Source organism: Asterias amurensis, chromosome 17 (assembly GCF_032118995.1).
Source record: "Asterias amurensis chromosome 17, ASM3211899v1".
NCBI classification, from domain to species: domain Eukaryota; kingdom Metazoa; phylum Echinodermata; class Asteroidea; order Forcipulatida; family Asteriidae; genus Asterias; species Asterias amurensis.
This window is the reverse complement of record NC_092664.1, coordinates 12,144,838-12,165,671: the sequence shown is the minus strand read 5'-3', so window position 1 is coordinate 12,165,671 and position 20,834 is coordinate 12,144,838. Positions and strand designations below refer to the sequence as shown.

The following is a 20,834-nucleotide window of genomic DNA, read 5'->3' as shown; positions in this document are numbered from 1 at the left end:
ATCTTTTATCATCAGCTTGCAAGCCGACCTACACAGAGGTCTGTGAATGGAGCCCATGGCTCGATGACGACGAATTCAAAGTCGGCCCAATCGGAGAGTTTGAACTGATCTCGACATTCCGCGATAACTACGATATCTGTGAGGAGCCTACAGAGATACTGTGCGCCCTCAAGAGTGACCACGACTTACACGCAAACATGACGCATCAGAAATTGGTTTGTACCCCCGATGAGGGACTCATCTGTCTCCATGCCGACCAGACGGGCTTGCCACCATTTTGTTTTGATTACTCCATCCGAGTGAAATGTTGTAAGAGCGTGAGCAATGGATGCGTGACGACGCAGGAGCCTGTCGTCACTACGGTGGAATCGACGTCACCAGAGGTTGTCATAACAAGTAAGTATCCATCAAGTGCACACTCACTTACACTGAAAAGCTCTCCACATATTTTATGTACAATAAAAAATCAGTCAAAAAGAAAATCATGAAGAAGTTGCTGTAAAGGTTTTGCTCAAGGTTTTGCTCAAGGTGTCATGACCGGGATTCAAATCCACGCTCCCATGCCTCAGCCACCAGAACATGAATTTGGTGTGCGTGACCATTCGACTGATTATTTCTTAAACTTTCCTTCTCACAGCTGCACCATCTCATATCATCGAGAAATGTTCGCCGATCATGTCCGAGGATGCAATCACCATCAGCAAAGACGGCTGCTCAACCCCTACTCCGGTCTTCCTCCCTCAATGTCAAGGACGCTGTGAGTCTCACGCATCCTTCGGTGGTTTCGATAGCGATGGCAACGAGTTCTGGAATAGCTCCTGCGGGTGCTGTCGACCCAAAGCGTTCGAGGTGGACAACTACGAGCTTATGTGCGAGGACGGAGAAACAGTGACACTGCCAGTGGATATTGTGACGGAATGTTCATGCAAACAGCTTGATTGCCCCTCACGCTAAGCCAATCTGGTAATCGGAGGCTTATGTTTAAAAAGGTTATGAAACATTAATTAGCTGGAAATCTTACCTAACTACACACAGCTACAATATTAGCGGTGGACTTTCCCAATTAATCAACTTGACTGCCCCTCCTGCTTAGTGAATCTGTTAACTATAGCTCTATGTTTAAAACTTTATTTTACAAATGTAAGCAGTCTTAATAAGAATCTTAGCTTACTACACACAGCTACATTATTAAGGGACTTCCCCAAATATTTATAAACATCAATTCCGTTTTAATTCAACTGTAATAGATGTCCTTATCAATCAAAGTAGCACTGGAAATACTAAAGTAAAACCCGTTTCAGACAGGCGCTCAAGAGTTGCCCCAAACTAAATTCTGGATTAAGTACATAAAAGGTTCGACATTCAAATCAGTTAGGAGCGACTGGACATGCTAGAAGTCAAAGGATTAGCTGATAAAGTCAATCTGGATAACTCTGGAGCTCCTTAGTTTCAGACGCTGATCTTGTGACGGGCCGAGACAATGTAAATGTTATGTTAAGTTTGTCTGTCTGAAACCAACATTTATTTGGGTCGACCTAGAGTCGCTCCAAATCTATTTAGTTCTGCACGCCTATCTGAAATGGGTGTAAGAATGTTTACGTTTATGCAAAGTGTGGTCAAATATAAGACACGCAGTGGACATTAGACATGTTAGAGTCGGGGTTGTAGAGTTGTTATTGTTTTAATACAAAAGGCAGATTTGTGCCAACCAATTAATACATTTTTGTGTTTTGTTCCAAAGTCGCTAACACCAAATAGTTGTCACAATTTTTCGTTTATAAAAACAACAAAACTACTTTTTAAAATAAAATAACATAAAAAGGCAGCACCTTTGCTTAGGCAGGTACACTGTAGAGTTTGCCATTTAGGTTTGTTTCTCTGCTTATAAAAGAAAAGGAAAGTAGGTCAAAATGCTCACTCTCTCAAAAAAAAATATGTTATCAATTAATTAGTCTTTAAATTTGTATTTTTTCCATCAGTTTACTGTTTTTATGCAATACTCAGCAGTTTTCTGTCTAATTTGTGAGTAGGAGTTAAAGGCAGTTGACACTATTGGTAATTACTCAGAATAATTATTAGCATAAAACCTTACTTGGTGACGAGTAATGGGGAGAGGTTGATGGTATACAAACATTGTGAGAAACGGCTCCCTCTGAAGTGACGAAAGAAGTAATTTTCACGAATTTGATTTCGAGACCTCAAGTTTAGAAATTGAGGTCTCGAAATCAAGCATCTGAAATCACACAACTTCGTGTGACAAGGATGTTTTTTATTTCCTTCATATCTCGCAACTTTGACGACCAATTGAGCTCAAATTTTCACAGGTTATGTGAATATCTCCATCACTTAAATTTTTAATCTTAAGGTTATGCACTCCCCATACGTTGAAGTTAATAATAGTAGGTATTTTCCAAACCATGATTGGGTTTCCAATAATGCAAAATTTGTACAATAAGTTTTTTTTTTTCTTCAACATTTTTTAATTAAATATTATATGTACATTTTTTGCAATTATAAACGCTATCCCTTGCACATTCCGTCCTCACTATTTAACTATAATATTTGTATCTTTACTTGTAATGTGTTTGCTATTATTTTTTATTTGTGTGATTTTTATACCGTAGTTCTTTCAGTCTGCATAGGGAATATTGCATGAATAAAAATTAATGCCTTTATTTTCAGTACGAGACTGATGGTAGATGACTTGAAAATATTCATTTTTTCAGCTCATTAAAAAAGTAGCAATAGTAATAAATAACTTTGTAAAAAAAAGTGTGGCTGTAATTTTGTGCTTTATTTGTTCATTCATTTTTTTTTTTTTTTGTGTCACTTGACACCCTTAGTTTTCAACAATCATTATCAAAGACCAGTATTCTTAATTGGCGAATCCCAACATTGCGTTAAAATCACCGAATTCAAACTCTGGTGTTTCTGATCAGCAGAGTGTGGGTTCGAATCCCCAGCCGTGACACTTGTGTTCTTAAGCAAGACACTTGACCATTGCTTCGTTCTTCGGATGGGACGTAAAGCCGTTGGTCCCATGTGTTGTGTAACGCATGTAAAAGAACCCAGTGTACTTATCGAAAAGAGTAGGGGTTCGCCCCGGTGTTCCTGGCTGTGGCTGCTTAATGCGCCGTAGCACCTTGTAAACCCTTATAAGGTGCTAACTAATGGGTCTCAAAATTCATCACTGCAATAACCTATCTTTCTGAAAGTTTGTATATACTCAGCGCCTTGAGTACCTTGTTTGGTAGATACGTGCGCTATATAAGACTTCGATATTATATTATTATTATAAAATAACAAATCTGTGAAAATTATTGTAGTTGCAGGAGAATAATGACAGAAAAAAAAACATGTACAAATTTGTGTGTTTCAGATGCCTAATAAAAGGCTGAAGCCTTTTTGTTTGAGTGAGAACTTACCTCTTCCTCAAAACCACAATGTCATAAAACCATTGAGCAAAAAGACCAATTACTTGTTATTATGATCAAACATACCAGATATATCACACGATCACAAATCTTTTTAGGGGAAATACGATTGCATGGTTTCCGACAGTAGTAAGTTGAAAAGCTTGTCAATATACTCCCTGGATAAAAATTATCCCGGTCTAATGACGTCACGAGCTATTCCTGGCGTCCCCAGGGGGATTCCAAAAACTGGTTCCTTCATTATACGCAGTGGGCTGTTGAGTGATAACAGGGCTGAGGGTGATAGCCGATGACGTCAACCGGAGATTAACCAATCACTCAACGGAACAGCTGACGCGATTCAAGGCAACAACAAAATGGGTACAGCCTAGTTAATATTATTCATCGGGTATTGGTCGTCCCCTCTCATTAAGTTAGCGGCAAAGCAAAGTTTGCGGGGTTGCGCTCATTCTGGGGTACGTGGTTGATATTGGGTTGGACATTAATATGACGTCACAACGCCCAAACGCCGACAGGAACTTCTTTAAAATGTGTTATTGATTATACAGGGTTGAAGCACCTCCATGGTTGAAGAGTCATGGGTTAATTATTTTAGCCAGAAACTTATGTTATGAATTTTATTGACTACAACCAATTTTCGGTGAAATGTTTCATTTTGAAATGAAGTTGTATTTGCGAAAAAGATGCGATCCAAAAAAAAAAAAAAAGCGCAACAGCTGATTTTCAGTGTTATATTAACCACAGATTATGGGACAATGTGCTTAATTGCTCAATATTTTAAATATTTTCTCCCATAACACAACCCAATAAACCAAATTTTCACACAATCATTATTATTTGTATGTATTATGGTTGATCACACAAAAACATGAACACGACTATTTTTGCCAGCTTCAAAAGGCACGAGTGTAAACGTTTGGTAACTACTCAAAGAATACTTGGTAACGAGCAATGGAGAGCTAGCTGCTGATAGTATAACACATTGTGAGAAACAACTCACTCTGAAGTAACGTATTTTTTAGAAAGAGATATTTTCAGCTGAAGCATTTTATTTCTACATGAAAACACACAAATTTAATTTGTACAAGGTTTTTTGTTTCTTTCGTATTTCTTGAAACTTCGATGACCAATTGAGCTGAAATTTTTACAGGCTTGTTATTTTATGCATAATTATGTTGCGATAAACCAAGTGAGAAGACTGGTCTTTGACAACCAACGTTCCTTTAAATTAGGCTTCATCTCTTGTACCCCACACACACCCACGGGTGTACGTGCGCCTAACAAGGATCGCGTGCTATGACAAGATCATAAGGTGAAATTTTCATGGTCATAAATAAGAACAATATTGTTAATCATAGTCTGTGTGAACCGCTTATATAGTTTCATTAAATGACAGCTTCCCTTAAAGGCAGTGGACGCTATTGGTAATTACACGAAATAATATTGTTAGCATCAAAACTTACTTGAAAGGTGTAATGGAGAGCTGTTGATAGTATAACACAGTGTGAGAAACGGCTCCCTCTGAAGTGACGTAGTTTTCGAGAAAGAAGTAATTTTCCACGAATTTGATTTCGAGACCTCAAATTTAGATTGGTCCCGAAATCAAGCATCTGAAAGCACACAACTTCGTGTGATGGCAAGGGTGTTTTTTTTTCTTCCATTATTATCTCGCAGCTTCGACTTCCATATGAGTTCACATTTTTACAGGTTTGTTTTTCGTGCATATGTTGAGATACACCAAGTGAGAAGACTGGTCTTCGACAATTACAGATTCGGCCCATGAACAACTACATTTCAGAACAGGGACTACAGTAAAATAATATCAGTATTTCACAAACATGCCTGCATTTTCCTTCAAAATAGAAAAATCAATGAAATTCACGGACTGCACTTGCGATTCCAACTAATTATAATACAAAACATTCTCATCATGATAAAACTGATTTTGTTTCTTATTCATACAGTTTACATCGTGTCAGCATAAATTAACGGTTATTCTAAATCGTCCTAACTTTAAAACCTATATAAATATATTTATTTATTTATTTATTTATTTATTTATTTATTTATTTATTTATTTATTTTTTTTTTTTGGGGGGGGGCACCGGCACTGGCACTGTTGTTGTGAAGTATGTTTTTCCCCAGACCTGTTAGAAAACAAATCCACACATATATCTCAAATATGGATTCGAACCCACGCCCTTTGCCATTCTAGGGCAGTTGTTTCACTACAGACCACCCAACCTTAGCAGCCAGCTCCGAATTTTTTTTATGCAATGGGACTCATTTGTTCACAGTTCTCCTGGAAAAGTGTTGATGAGTTTTCTACACAGTGTTTTACACATAGGCGTGAGGGTAATACACAATTTTTGTTTTTCCCCGATGTAAATTTAAACATGGCTATACACACCTCTAAGTCCCTGTTTGGGCAAGAAACGGATGGGCCCGATGTACGCTACAGCTGCTTCCTACAGTTTGTGCGCCTCGAAGTTTAGTGAAATGTGAGATTGTGGGATATCCTTCCACCTATTTTATTTTCAAACCCAGCTCACAGTCAATTTAAGTCACTGAGTATATAAGGGAAGTTAATCTGTAGGTCACCCCTTTTAACTCGAGCCACCGAAAATCGGTCAACGGTGGGCGAAACAGTACGAAATTATATGAAAGTCGAAAACTTGCCGTAATATTTTTCTCAAAATCTCGTGAGGGCATTCAATATTAGAATTGTAACCCTTTTGTGCATATGTAAGCCTTATAGTGGTGTAATATGTTAACTAGTTTATATTAAGTAAACCAGTCATTTTTGGTAAACAGTTTGAGCACATTAATTTTTTTTTTTTTTACCCATACACCGATGTTTGTTAGCACTGTAAACTCAGTACTTTCCCGAGTCCTGTGAAAAATATCATAGGCATATTACACGGGTGGGATTCGAACCCATAACCCTTGCAATTCCAGAGTAGTGTGTTACCAACTAGACAACCGAGATTGCCCGGTAGCCAGGTGGGTTCAAATCCCACCGAGTAATATGCTTGTGAATTTTTTTTCACAGGACTCGGGAAAGTACTATGTATACAGTGCTTACACACATCGGTGTATGGGTAAAAACCTAAACTACTATTCTTTATCCCCGATGCAAGTTTAACATCTATTAGTTTGAACAAAGTTGTCTCAAAGTATAGTTCAGTCAAAAGGTTGTTTAACATTCGATATACAACGTACCGTCAGTCGTTTTAGCAAAGCTAGACCCATGTCAAATCATGCTTGCAAGAGAAGCACATATTAATATGTAACAACCGGAAAATGATAGTCAATACCCCCCTTTTCCAGTGGTTAACATCCCAATTCGTAAATATTTATGTAAAAGGCACCGATCGATTTAATCTAATTATTACAAAGAATTGATATAGCAGCCTTCGCACCTTCAAATTTGTCCAGCTGTTATCATACAGTTCTTGCTTTAAGTATAGTAATTGCAAGACAAATTTTTATCTCGCAGTGTCGACAAGTCAGGAAAATGCACAGTCATGTTGGCTCGATTTCAAAAATCACTAAGTTTCGTCTTCGAGACATATTGTAACATCACACTTCGCCTATAGCATCATATGATACTTTTGTGAAATGTTCATACAGGGGTGCCACTGTTTTTTTGTAAACAACTCACTATATGACCCTCATTGCACATTAATAATATTATAAATTTACTGTCATACATAGATGGGTTGCAACGCGTGTCATCGACCGCCATCTTAGGTGCAAAACAATGGAAAAGTGCACGTGTGTACGCACTGCAAGTGACTCTCAGCTCTTCATGCGTGCACAATTCATCAAAGATGGCGGCCGTTGACGCCTATTGCAATCCATCGTTTTGAAAGATCCAGCTTCCATTTAATCAACCATACTTATTTTGTTTGCCCCTGTATCGAATTGACTAATAATGGTCAATACAATCTGATCGCATGACTTGCATCGATGCTGACACATATGAGATTTATGTTATGGTTAATGTACACTAAAATGCTTAAAATCTGATAGCCTGAACATCTGACGTCCAACTTCGAGGCTCGTAAATTACGCAAGAGAGTGGTCTCAAGCCTAGGTCAATGTCCGCCCATAATCACCTTTCACCTACATTATTTTAGAAGACGACCGAAAGTTCGCCTCGCAACCATAGGCAGTGCGCCGTAATCGCCGGCTAAGTACGTTTCTAACGATCGAGCAATGCATTCTGGGAACGAAAAGAAAATGACGCATAGAGATCGTACACCACTGGGAACGAGGTTGAGACACAGTCTTCTCATAGAAAAGGAATTCCGATCCAAAGTCCGAAGAAAGTTCTTGACACTGTCACCCAGTAACGAACCTCCGCCTACGATTGCCAAAATCTCGCCGCTGGAGACTGGAGTATAAAGTATCATCGAGATCCCTCGAGTCCGGATCCAGATCAACGTAGTCTGGTACCGGCAGTTGGTGTCGACGCATCTGTTGGCAGACGTATGTGTTCATATAGTCGCTGAGAGTGTTACTGGTGCGTTCGTCAGACGATGGGTTGAGGGCGCTGCAGTCTACGTGAAGAGCAGATCCCTGATCGTAGCTTGCTGTTCTTGATGACAGCTGACTGGTTGAGATTGTGGGGTTCGAGCAGCGTCTCAGCACAGATATATCGCTATTCCGTAGCCGTTTGCTGTCGCGTTTCTCCGCGTCCTCGATGCGAATCTTGAAGGTTTGACGACGGTAACATCGAGTATACCAGACGCAGAACAAAATGGCGCACGCAACAATGGTACCTTGGAAGGTGATCACTACCGCAATCACCAACGGTGTCCAGGAGCATTTGAACGGCGGGAGCGGGTACGGTACAGGAGACAACAAGTCTTCTGTGAACTGTTCTTCCATTGATGCGGAGCGTGAACACGGACAAGCTGCCCTGAGGCGGACTAGGACGACCCTAGAGCTCTCCCGGTGTCTGATGATGCATCGGTAACTCCCAACATCGCTCTCTCGTAATGGTTTAATCCATAGTGATCCATCCTGATCGACTCTGAAGCGGCTGTCAACGCCCGTGATGAACTCACCATCAGGACGCATCCATTTTACGCGGGGTTTTGAGACCAGCTCATCAGTAGCACAAAGCAGCACCGCACTTTGACCAGGTACGCCGTACGTTATCGGTGGGGTATTGGGTAATTCCGCACTGGAAGAGCTGCCTCCAGCTCCACTGATTGGATCAACGGATCCCAAACCACCGTCTCTTGTTGTGAACTGGTGGGAATTGTTGCTGGTTACTGGCGGTGGCATTGTTATTGTAGCATCTGAATTGCCAGGTACAACATCAAGCAGAGTTGGGTACATTGTAGTTCCGGTGGTGTCATTCGAGGTCATATTTGGGTTTCCTGTTGTCTGATACCCAGATGTAGGTAACACTGGGTTGCCTGGATGAGGTCCCTGGGATGTAGAAGGGTGATGTGGGCGTGCGTCTACAGCAGGTCCTGATGGATGTGCAGCACCGTTCCCTGGGAACAGTGGATGCTCATTTACAGGAGGTCTTCCCTCTGGCACTCCAGGTTGCAAAGTCTGTCTTGGATTCGGGGTTGCCACTCCTGAACCAACGCCCAACTGTGGTGTTAATGTTATCGCTGGATTGTGTGGCAAAAACACTGGACTTGTTGGAAGGGGAGGGAGAATTTCTGGAGAATCCGGCACGTTGTCGAAGAACATCCAATCTGTTTTCTCAGATGCTGGTGCTGTAAGTGTTGCTGGGAAGCCAACACTTGGGATGGTGGATCCCTTCTGCCGGTGTGTTGGGACGGTTGGGATCACTGTTGTCTTCCCGGCAGGATACTGATCCATGCTCACGGTATGGTACGGTTCTTCTTCACCGGGTATGAAACTTCCTTCCCCGGGTGTGGAATGGTCACCTGCGTTGAAAACCCCTTGGCCCGGTCTGGGTCTCTGTGTCATACTGGAACGAGTCCTTGGTGACATTGTGAGTGGTTGTTGAGGCAGTGGACACAGAGCCCTGCTACTGAACATGGACAGATGCCTACCTCTGAATCTCAGCGGCCACGCACACAATATCCCACCATCACCCAGCCCGTTGTTGTGTCGGGAGGTAAGCAACCACCTACGCAGAGGTATGACTCGGCAGTCACATACGAGTGGATTATTGCTGAGAATCAACTCTCTCAGCGATGGCATCTCATCCAGAATATCCGGTACAACCTGTATGCGATTCTTTGCCAGAGACAGTGTCTCAAGTCGACGAAGTCCGCTTAAGCTTTCGCTCTCTAAGTGACTGATCTGATTCTCATTGAGCTGAAGGCTGACAAGATTCCCCAGCGATTCGAAAACCTCTTCCTCCAGAACATTGAGTCTGTTGTTGTCGAGTTTCAGCATCGTTAGCCCTTGAAGACCACTAAAAACCAACTGGTTTAAACTCGTTATCTTGTTATTGGCAAGATTTAGGGTTGTAAGTGACGTCAGTCCCTTGAAACTCCAATTATCCAGGGTTGTCAGCTCGTTTTCACTCAGGTCCAAGGTCTTCAGTTTCGTCATGCCATGGAACGCACCCTGGTGGATACGATTTATCATGTTATCCCTCAAATCCATTGTTTTTAAGTTTGAGAAGTGTCTACTGAACTCCCGTTTTCTGAGGATCGCTATCGCGTTACCAACAATCTCAAAATGTCGGACTTGAGGTATACAACATGGCTCTGGAATAACACTGATACCAGATCCCTCTGCGCATGTGTACTTTAGTTCAGAGTGGATATACTGGCACTCTGCACCGAGATTGTACCGCGTTGCAAGATGCCTTTCACCTTGGTTACCAGTGGTAGTGATGATAAGTTCTGTTACCAGTAAGAGTGTCAGGAAACACTTCAAAGGTGATGTATTCATCTTGCAGGAAGTCCTAAAGAGGAAACAAAAGGAAGAAACACCGTAAAGATTTAGAACTTGAAACCAAACCTATTACCGTATTGCCGTTATGAGATGTGGTACTCATGAGAAACTTTGTCCCTGAGGGGAAAACACACATCAACAGATTTTCGAATTTGGTTGGCGCCATTAATGGGCTTTCGCTTATAGAGTCATCTCTAACAACCTCCTTCAAGATGAATAAATCAAATTTGAAGTGTACCCTTTACATGTCTTGGTGTGATCATCACGGAGAAAATGCTATCATGCACCTGACGCATTGAACTTTCATATTCTAAGGCAGATTGACCTTGCCCTTATGTATCAAAAATACATTTGTTTGGGAAACAAATTGCAAATTGGTGTTATATTTGAACTTTTTGAAATTATGTCATTTCGCAGTGTACACATTGTCGAATGCTCAGGACTGCTCTGAATTAATATTTTAATATATCTATTTATTACTTTTTGAATCAAGGCCCGTTTTAACTCCCCAGTGTGTGGTAATAAAGTTCTTGTGTTATCTTAAGTATGGCTAAATGTAAATTTCATATTCTGTAGTGATCAAAATGTCTGCGTTTGTTAAGATTTAGGATTTAATAGCCCCTTCGCCCGGCCGAACTCCTGACTCATTCAAATTTCTCTTGAAATGAATGTTCCGTCGCAAAAACACAAAAATATTTCAAAGTGAACACGTGACATGGTATACTAACTTGCTTGAAACCCTGTTCTGGTAAGCACATATAGTTGTTCAATGTGCTTAGCTTCTTTGCTACTGGCAATCCAGGTCAGCCGTTAATCCGGGTCAATTCTAAAACCAGGAGTTGTTACAGTACATGACTGCATGGCGGTCCTTGACACACACAGCCCACTCCTTATAATCAAAGCATTGACACACCCGTGATTTAAACAGGGCTCACCGATCACTTATAACCCTTATAAGAAGTCAGACCCTCCCCCCCCCCCTCCCAGCTCAAGGGATGTCTCCTCGACGACTTGGCCGGGGCTGGGTGAGACCAGACTTTTGCCTCTGATAACATTAGGGCAAACACTCCTATAAATTTCCGTTATGTCTGCCCCATTTTGAGAGCTAAAAATGTCAGTAATGTTATCCGTCTGTATACAATTTTACAAGCTGTGCCCAATTTCATAGAGTTTTTTTTAAGCAGCTTTATAAGATATTCTCTACTTAAATGCAGATAATAATATTGCCTAATAAGTTTCTGCTTAAGCAGTAATGAGCAGAATACCAGTCAAAAACTATACTTACAGAGATTGACTCTGCTGCAGTTGCAATACTCAGGTTTTATTGGCTTAAATTACAAAACATGCAAGAAAAGTTCACATCGATCGCGATGACCAACATTTTCACAGTTTTTCTATTTTATGCATACTAAGTTTGGATACTCCAAGTGAAAATGCTGGTCTTTCTCGATTACTAAACGTTTCCAGTTCCTTTAAAGGCAGTGGACACTATTGGTAATTACTCAAAATAATTATTAGCATAATTGGTGACGAGTAATGGGGAGAGGTTGATGGTATAAAACATTGTGAGAAACGGCTCCCTAAGTGCCCTAGTTTTCGAGAAAGAAGTAATTTTCCACGAATTTGATTTCAAGACCTCCGATTCACACAACTTCGTGTGACATTGGTGTTTTTTATTTCCTTATTATCTCGCAAGTTCGATGACCGATTGAGCTCAATCTTTCACAGGTTTGTTATTTTTATGCATATGCTGAGATACACCAACTGTGAAGGCTAGTCTTTGACAATTACCAATAGTGTCCACTGCCTTTAAGTGTTGCAAATAAACCGACAAGAAATGTTGAACATAATTCCAATATGTCACGTCAATAAGCTTACACAAAGTAACAGGCAACTCAATGAAATCAAGTGTTTTACTATGGAGGTGGGATGTGTGTGGCTGTTACTCTTCACACAATGAGCAGAACAATGAACTGGACTCACACCATGATAAAAGTTGCCTTGTAATTTTCTCCATTAAACAAATGAATGGTTGAGCTTTTCGACTATAATTACTGAGGTAGTTAATTGTATTTATAGATTACATTTTTTATTTGGATCGAGGGTTTCTTTAAGTTCATCTTGCACTCGATCATTTCTCCTTCCGCGGTTGAAAGCTCACGTCCTACAATGATAACAGCAAATCCCCCAAAATAAAGTCAGATGTGAAAACCAAAATGTCACAAGTCTAGCCTTATGTTTACAAGTCAACAAAGAAGCAAAAGGCAATTATTTGATATCATGCAATGACTGAAATCCAATAAACATTCAAGCATTATTGCGAGAACTTAAATATCACTTACCCTTTTAGCGTTTATAAAATCAAAGTCCAGCTTGCAGTTCGGAGAAACTTCACATTTTGTTCGATTTCATCTAGTAGTAGTGTAGTGTGTCCTGAAGCTGTTCTATACATAGGTTGGAACCAATGATTTGGCGCTGTTCCAGAGGGAGGTTTTAATTTAGTAAGATTCGGCCTCGATCCGGGGGCGTCCCGTTTGAACACTGTGTTCATAAACCTCCTCTCTCTTTTAGTCTGTATGGACACTCTGCGAGATTGAACTCTCTGCGAGGTCGAACTCTCGCAGCATGATGAGGTGATGGGAGGGGGAAAACACTTAGACCGTGTGACCACTATGTGAACATCCTTATACAGTAAGGGGGCTCATGGTCCTTCCGTTTTGCCTGTCATCTCTGTTTTACTGGTCATCAGTTTATCTAGAATAAAGTTCGGTAACCTGCTCGTGAACTTCGCTAATTATCTGCACACGTTGCGTCTTTCAAAATGGATTCCAAGTTAGCTCTGGTCTATTTCTACCTCCCGGCTCTGGCTATTGAAGTCACTCAGTCGCCTTAGAGAATTCCAATTCATTTAATAAATCTTAACACGCCGGATACGTTAATAATATGGGTTATATTTGAGAAGGTAGCTGACAACCTGGTCGTGAACTTCGCTAATCAGCACACGTTGTCAATGTCTCTCTGTGTTTTTTCAAAATGTAGTCCATGGACCCGGCTTTTCTGCAAAAGTTTTCGCTAGTGTCTTTCAAAGAGGTTTTCAAGTCACTTATCTCTGGCTATTGCAGTTTTTCAGTCACCTTATATATCAAGCACCCGTTATCTCTGAGGTCCTTCAAAATGGATTCCAAAATTGGCTCTGGCTGTCAGTTTCTCAGTCACTTTATCGGCACACACGTTGTCTCTCAGCCTGTGTCTTTCAAAAAAAAAAATCAATTTCTTTTCTCTGGCTAAAAAATATTGGCAGTCACTCACAGTCACCTTCGAGAATTCCAATTCATGTAATGAAACTTAAATTTATCTCAACACGCCGGATGCGTTAATATGGGTACATGTATTTATATTAGTCTGTGTGGCTTTGTGACTGACACATCACAACATTGTTGGATTGTAAGACTGTTCTTCCTCATCATTAGAGACTACAGAAACCTTAAACCTTAAACCTTAAACCTAAACGCTTCCTTTCAGCACGTAAGGTGCTATGTTTCTGTATGTGTAATTTCTGTGGATTGATTCAGTGTTGATGATTCAGGTTGAAATGGGAATTATGTGCACGTGAGATTTAAAGGTGCATTTGAGCCCGCTCATAGTCTCAACAATTTTGAAAGGGATGCCTAATATCGAGCAAAATGGTGTCAGAAAGGCGCCGTCAATATTAAAACGTATATCTATCAAACACTCCATCCAGACAATAAGGCATGCATGAACCAGACCAAGATGGCGGGAGGGGGGGGGGGGGGGGTGGGAGCACAACAGTGGGGACAAACAAAAGCAAAATGTGCTTAGAATATCAAGCGAACAACCCCAAAACAAAGCGGTATACTTAAATTTGGTGGTCGGTCTGTTTGTGTAGTTAACAACAATTTACATGGTTCAGAAAACGCATGTCATCGGGAAACAGACTTTGATGCGCAGGAAATGTTCAGGTTCACTTGTTGTCAATCTCTTTGCAACTTCGAAGCTTAAACATGGTCCCCTGACAATACCTGAGAGGGAGAGTAAAGGTTGTCCAGTGACGCCAGACCTGCCTGTAACCCCGGCTCCTCTGATCGCGACAGAGATTCCTGCTACACCTTTTCCTGTAACTTAACTTGGGGCCGCGCACATGTGGGCCACCTGTGTTCAAGTAAATTAATATATAAAACATGTATAATATGATAACTTACGATGTCATTTCTAAATCGAGCGAGACGTGATCTTTCACACCCAGAATCTCTTACGATTACCACCATGGTTTAATAACAAACTTGAATTGAACTTTCTCAAATTCCACAACTGATCCATTGCCGAGTATTTCTGGCTTCATTGATGAAAGGGTAAAGGTGGGAGAGTTCTTGTATTTTTAGGACTGTTAGACGCGGATTGTAATAGTGACGTTTCCATGTACCGGCAATCCTGATCAAATTTTAAGACGTGGTTTCCCCAAGACCATTATATGTCTCCTCAAACTTTAAGGCACTGCAGCCGATTTCACGAAACATTCGGATTAGTCCTATATTAGGACGAGTAACTCGTCCTAGCTTAAGATGAAGTCAATGCGTCCTAACGTATGAATGAGGAACATAACTCGTCCTTAGTCCTAAGATTAATCCTAAGTTATGAAGAGTTTGGTGAATTAAACGGCTGGCTGGACACGTTTGGTAACTGTTTTAGACCAGTATTTCCATTTGTGTACCCTATGGTAGGTCTGTGCATATTAAATAACAAACTTGTGTGAAAATTTTGGCCCAATTGGGCATCGACTTTGCAAGAGAATAACGAAAGAAAAACACCCTTGATGCACTTCTGTTTGCCTAAAAAATGGTTTTAGGCCTGAAGTATTTTAATATTTGAGTGAGAAAGAATCTCTTCTTCAAAATGTACGCTACTTTAAAGCTGTTTCTCACAGTGTTTTATTCTATATATGAACAGCCCAGTCCATTGCTCCGTCACCAGGTAAGTTTTTATACTAACACTTATTTCGAGTAACTACCAGTGCCTGTGAATTTTATGAGCTATTAATTTTGCAAGAAACTTGACGGTTTCTTTGCCGAAAATGACTGGGAAAACTTTTAGGTAAAACCTGACAATGCATTTATTTCTGCCAGAACCCGGAACCGGTTCAATTCTGACCTAGGCGTTATTCGAGCGTGATGGACGTTGTTGTTTTAAGACAATAGTCAGTGACCGAGACACCAATGCTATATGCCGCGACCAAGAACCGAATTTTGTGTAGTACAAATTTAATCGAATAGACTCACAAACATTTTCAGAAAGCATTTTTGCAAGGTACATTATTTTTTACTTAACCTGCATTATTAAAATTCAAAATGAATGGCGATTTATAATTTTGTTCGTTTGCGTGGAACTATATACGGCTCCATTTATTCCCCTTGTAGGCCTCCTCTCAACAAAAATACAATTCCAATGTTACTCGGAATTTAAACAAAATATTTGTTTCTCTTTTTCAGGGCCCTGTATCCTTTGGCAATTAGGTGTTTTATAAACGGTTATTAATATTGTTATCATTTACAAATAAGGAAAAACACATCATGAAATGTTAACAGACAAACCTAAGACTCGAGTCTTGCGAGAACCAGCAGTTAGAAAAACAGTAGAGGTTGAAACAAAACTTTAACTTGTCTTGTTTGATAGAACAGAGAGCATTGTTATGGCAATAAAGAACACATTCTGCCAATTAATTAAACCCAGCTATACCGCTTTGCGAATTAGATGAACTGACAGTTTCCTATCATCGGCTCCATCGTTGATAAACCGCTACAGTGTGATGGTAACCCATCAAACCGCCCGAGCCAGGGGCTTCTATAGTGGCTTAAAGGTCTCCTGCAATACATTCGATCTTAATTGGGAGATTCCGGATTGGGTAATTTTAGTAAACCAGCCTAATTATGGATAGAATGTACCAATGAGATTGCACTCCCTATTGACCCAGTTCTAGCTCAGACTAAAACATCTTCACTTGGGCTTTAGTTTATAATCGGTGTCTCGATCAAAGTCTGGACCTCGATGAGTTTTAACAAAGTCGAGGTTCAAACTAATTGAATGATCTTTCTTAATGTATGTCCAACCATAGTATGTATACGATAACCCATATTTAGGACAAACGGGCTCGCCATGTGTGTGTGTGGTTCCTTAAGATAGTGTGCAAAATGTGTTGCACTTTAGGGTTTGCCAGTAACGGCTTTATTGGGACACCGAACATACACGTAATAAAGTACGCACTGATTCACGATCTGTGCCCCTGCGAACGGAATTTCCCCAAGTAAACATGTCATTATTCGCGACGTGTCGCAAGTTTACGTAATTATTTACGTGAATGCTCAAAAATTGTGCCATAAAACTACAAATTGACGTAATTCATGTGTGGTGCCCAATGTATGATTGTCAATCCACAACAGAGTGCCAGACTGACAGTGGGTACACCAGTCTTCAAGAAGAACCAGTCTTGTTTTGCTTTACCAAAATAATATGAAATCGTTTTGACCTGAAACAATATCGCTCACAACCGTGAATATTTTGTATTTTCGTGTCATTGCAAGACACTGGATGCATGGTTTGGGGGGGGGGGGGGCTTATTGAAAATAATTTTTGTTTTCATGTTCTCATGGTTTGACACTGGTATGGGCTTTTTCTCAAAGGCCAAAAAGCGAAACTCACAAACAAACATAATAAAAGGAAGCAACAAATGCAAAACAGGGCAAGCGCTGATGAACTGTCCCTTTCCCCTCCCCCTTTTTTGAATTTACATTAGTAGTGACCTTACCTAAAAATTTGTAAACTATTGACTTTAAAGAGGGTTCCAGTTAATAACGAAACATATCCTTTTTAATTTCCCATGGAGCAGCTCCTTTTATTCTCCACATACAATCAGAACGGTTCAGAGGGAGCTTTGATGCGGGTGTTTCCATTAGTTAGCGTCTTGTTCGCCCAAGGGCTGTATTTACGTATGTTTCCTGCCATTATTTTATATCAGAATTTTCATCATCTTACGTTCCTGTCATCTGAACTGACACATGGAGGTCGGTGAATAGAGGGCCCGGTGTTTTTGCTGTCAGTTCGTGGTCGACGTTTGGGAGTCAGTAAATATTTTGGGATTTGAGTGTTTTAAAGGCACCGAACACTATTGGTAATTACTCAAAATAATTGCTAGCAATTACTTTGTAAACGAGCATAGGACATTGTGAGAAACAGCTCCCCGAAGTAAGGTAGTTTTGAAAGAGATTATTTCTTACTAAATTAATAACAAAAGACTTCAGCTGAAGTGGTGCAACAAGTGTGTTTTTTTCTGTTATAAATCTCTTTTAACTTCGACGACCAATTGAGTCCAAATTTTCACAGGTTTATTATTATGCATAAAATTGTGAAACACCATAAGTGAGAATACTGGTCTCTGACATTATAACAAAGTGTCCAGTGCTTTTGAAATTCTTATCACGTGGGAATGCAAAGAAATAGTGTACGAGATGATTTAATGAATTTCTACGAAAAAGTGTTTTAAAGTATGGATATAATAAGCTGTAATTGAAGTGATGAATTGGGTAACTTTTTGGCAGTTTTTACGGAGCGTTAAAGACACTGGACATCCTTATCGGTAATTGTCAAAGACCAGTCTTCTCACTTGATGGATATCAACATATGCATAGAATAACAAACATGTGAAAATTTGAGCTCAATTGGTCGTCGAAGTTGCGAGATATGGCGATGAAAGAAAAAACACCCTTGTTACACATAGTTGTGTGCTTTTAGATGGTTTATTTCGAGACCTCAAATTCTAAACCTGAGGTCTCAAAATCAAATTCCTGGAAAATTACTTCTTTCTCGAAAACTATGGCACTTGATCAGAGGGAGCTGTTTCTCACAATGTTTTATACTATCAACCTCTCCCCATCTCTTACTCAATTAAAAGTTTTATGCTAATAATTACTTTGAGTAATTACTAATAGTGTCCACTGCCTTTTAGAAAAAGGAAATAAGCCATAATTATGACTGACATCTCATTGTTCACTTAATAGGCCTACATGTCATTTTTTGTTCGAACAAGTCACAATTATGACTAAGAACAAGTCATAATCATGACTATATCTCAAAATTATGCCTTACTTTGTTAGTAATATGACTTAATTGGCACAAATTATAATTATGACATATAATGTACTAAATCATATTATGTGAAAATCAATAATGACTTATGCCATTCAATGAGGCATACAAGTCATATATGTCTGCGTATTATACAGAGTCATAACCTTGATTTTAACTTGTATAATATCATAATTATGATACATCAGTCATACTCTGACTTTTCTGTAACTACCTGTCCAACACACAGCTACCCCACCCATGACTAAGTGTAGTTGATGAATCAGAGTGCTTTGTTCTAACTGGTAAGGAGCAGACTTCACTGCCCATGAACAGAGACTCGACCCCACATTGCGCAAAGTCACCCCACGTAGGGCCTACCACCTCTATGATGACACTGGTCAGTAAACTTGCATCTCAAGCTTCTCTGGGGTCGATTTCACAAAGAGTATAGGACTGGTCCTAACTTAGGACCAGTCCTAAGAGATATCAAAAACGTACAGCTAGTCCTAAGTTAGGACTACTAACTCGTCCTAACTCGAGATAAGACTAGTCCTAACTCTTTGTGAAATCCACCCCAGATCCATTATCTTGCATGACCAGACACTCTATATAAGCACCCTACTATTAAATTCAACTCATAGCTTAAACAATATTTTAAACAGCGGATAAAATAAGTAGATTGGATGGTTAAAGTAGTTTCTTACAAAATATTGCAGATATCTTTTTAAAGTAATTAAAATGCTACAACTTTTCCTTTGTGCAACTACCTGACGAATCAGAACTTTTCCTTTGTGCAACTACCTGAAAAACACAGCGCACACGATATTCCACTGATTCATGAAAGACCTAAAGTCATTGAATTGAGGAATCAGAATTCTTTGAAAGACCTAAAGTAATTGAATTGACGATCAGAATTTTTTGTTCTCACTCACGAGTTAGGAGCAGACTTTACTGCCCGTCTCTCGACCCTACGTTATTTCATTGTGCATAGTCTACCCACGGATAGGCATACCCATGGATCGAGCTATCTCAACCCCCACTCGATAAAAGTAGTCAGTAAACTTGCGTTGAGCTTCTCCGATCCATTATCTTGGATGAGCAGACGACTCTCGAGCGTCCTTTCATTAAATCCAACCATATCCGCCAATCGACAACTGCAACACCTAGGGCTTAGCATTTCTTGAGAAATGGACCCTTGGAGCGACAGAAGGGCAGGGTCGTTGATCTGCTTGGTGCAATAAAGAAAGGGAATGAACGCAAGTAGTGGTCTCATTAGTCTTGGCCCAAGACTATGGTCTCATCCAATTGAAACAACCGCGAGCAGATATAGGGGTGGGTGGGTGTAGCAAAGTTAAAGCCCGGTTCATACTTTTTGCGAATGTCAATGCGATGAGGTTTGATCCGCTTGGCTCAATAAAGAAAGGGAAGGAACCAGTGGTCTTATCCAATTTCGACCCCGGTGTGTGGCAGGTTTTTTTCTAGGACGAACGTGGGTAGTTATCTGCACACTTTTGTCCTGGAAAAAAAAACGTCACACACCGGGGTCAACCCAGGGAAGCTAAACGAACGCACCCTATATTTGGGTGGGTGGGGATAGCAACACTAGAGCCCGGTTCATACTTCATGCGAATGTCGAATTTTGACGTCACCGCGCAACGAATTCGCAACAGTTGAACTGTGTTGAACTTCTGTGAAAACAGCCATGTCATGTCAAAACTCGTATCGCATTTGCATTTGCAGAGAGTATGAACCGGGCTTAAGAGGTGTGACTTGTATGCAGTGTTTTATCAGGCATTGCGGATTAGCAAGGAGGGTTTCTCAAGCAAAAATCTCTTCAAGCTAAATTTTGCTATATCACGGACCTCATGGTGCATTTTTTGACGTCAGTGTAGTGGGCGCCACCAGAGGTCAAATGGTGCCACCAGTGATTTCAGTGGACAGTGATTGAACTTGTGTTTTCTGTTTGATTGGTCCAAGGTGACGTTTGGCAGACGCACTTTCGGCCGTCTGCGTATTATTATGAATGTAGGTGAAAGGTGATTATGGACGGGGATTGAACTAAGCCACTCTGTGGCGTAATTCACGAGCATTGAAGTGTGACGTCAGATGTTCAAGCAAAAAAAGTGGTTGCTCAGTGGCCCAATCTTTCGCACCATACGTGAACTCGTCTTGACGTTTATTTCCTTATAGTTTGACCTAAGATGGCGGCATAGTGATGAAGTCTAATTAAAGCCCAGAAAGTAGTATGTCTAAGCAATGCGAAAGAAAACAATTGTTGTCATGCGATTAGCATACTCTATACTCTATACTCTATACTCCGCGGAGTAAATCGGATTTCGGGAGACTACTTGTTCTGCGTGT

The 20,834-nt window shown here is 40.3% G+C and overlaps 1 protein-coding gene across 3 annotated transcripts in view; it reads left to right on the top strand.

The window, feature by feature from the left end:
* LOC139949982 (mucin-5B-like) overlaps nt 1–20,834 on the top strand; it is a 173,162-nt gene that overhangs the window by 34,641 nt on the left and 117,687 nt on the right. The window contains exons 33-35 of one of the 3 annotated variants that reach the window (XR_011787602.1): nt 16–396; nt 638–2,115; nt 11,884–11,919. Coding sequence is in view for 1 of the 3 variants with exons in the window: in XM_071948595.1 (XP_071804696.1) it covers nt 16–396; nt 638–954 (698 nt within the window). In the remaining 2 variants the exon portion in view is untranslated. Of the gene's footprint in view, nt 1–15; nt 397–637; nt 2,751–11,883; nt 11,920–20,834 lie in introns of those variants that run through there. The other 2 variants (XR_011787603.1, XM_071948595.1) reach the window with 2 other exon arrangements.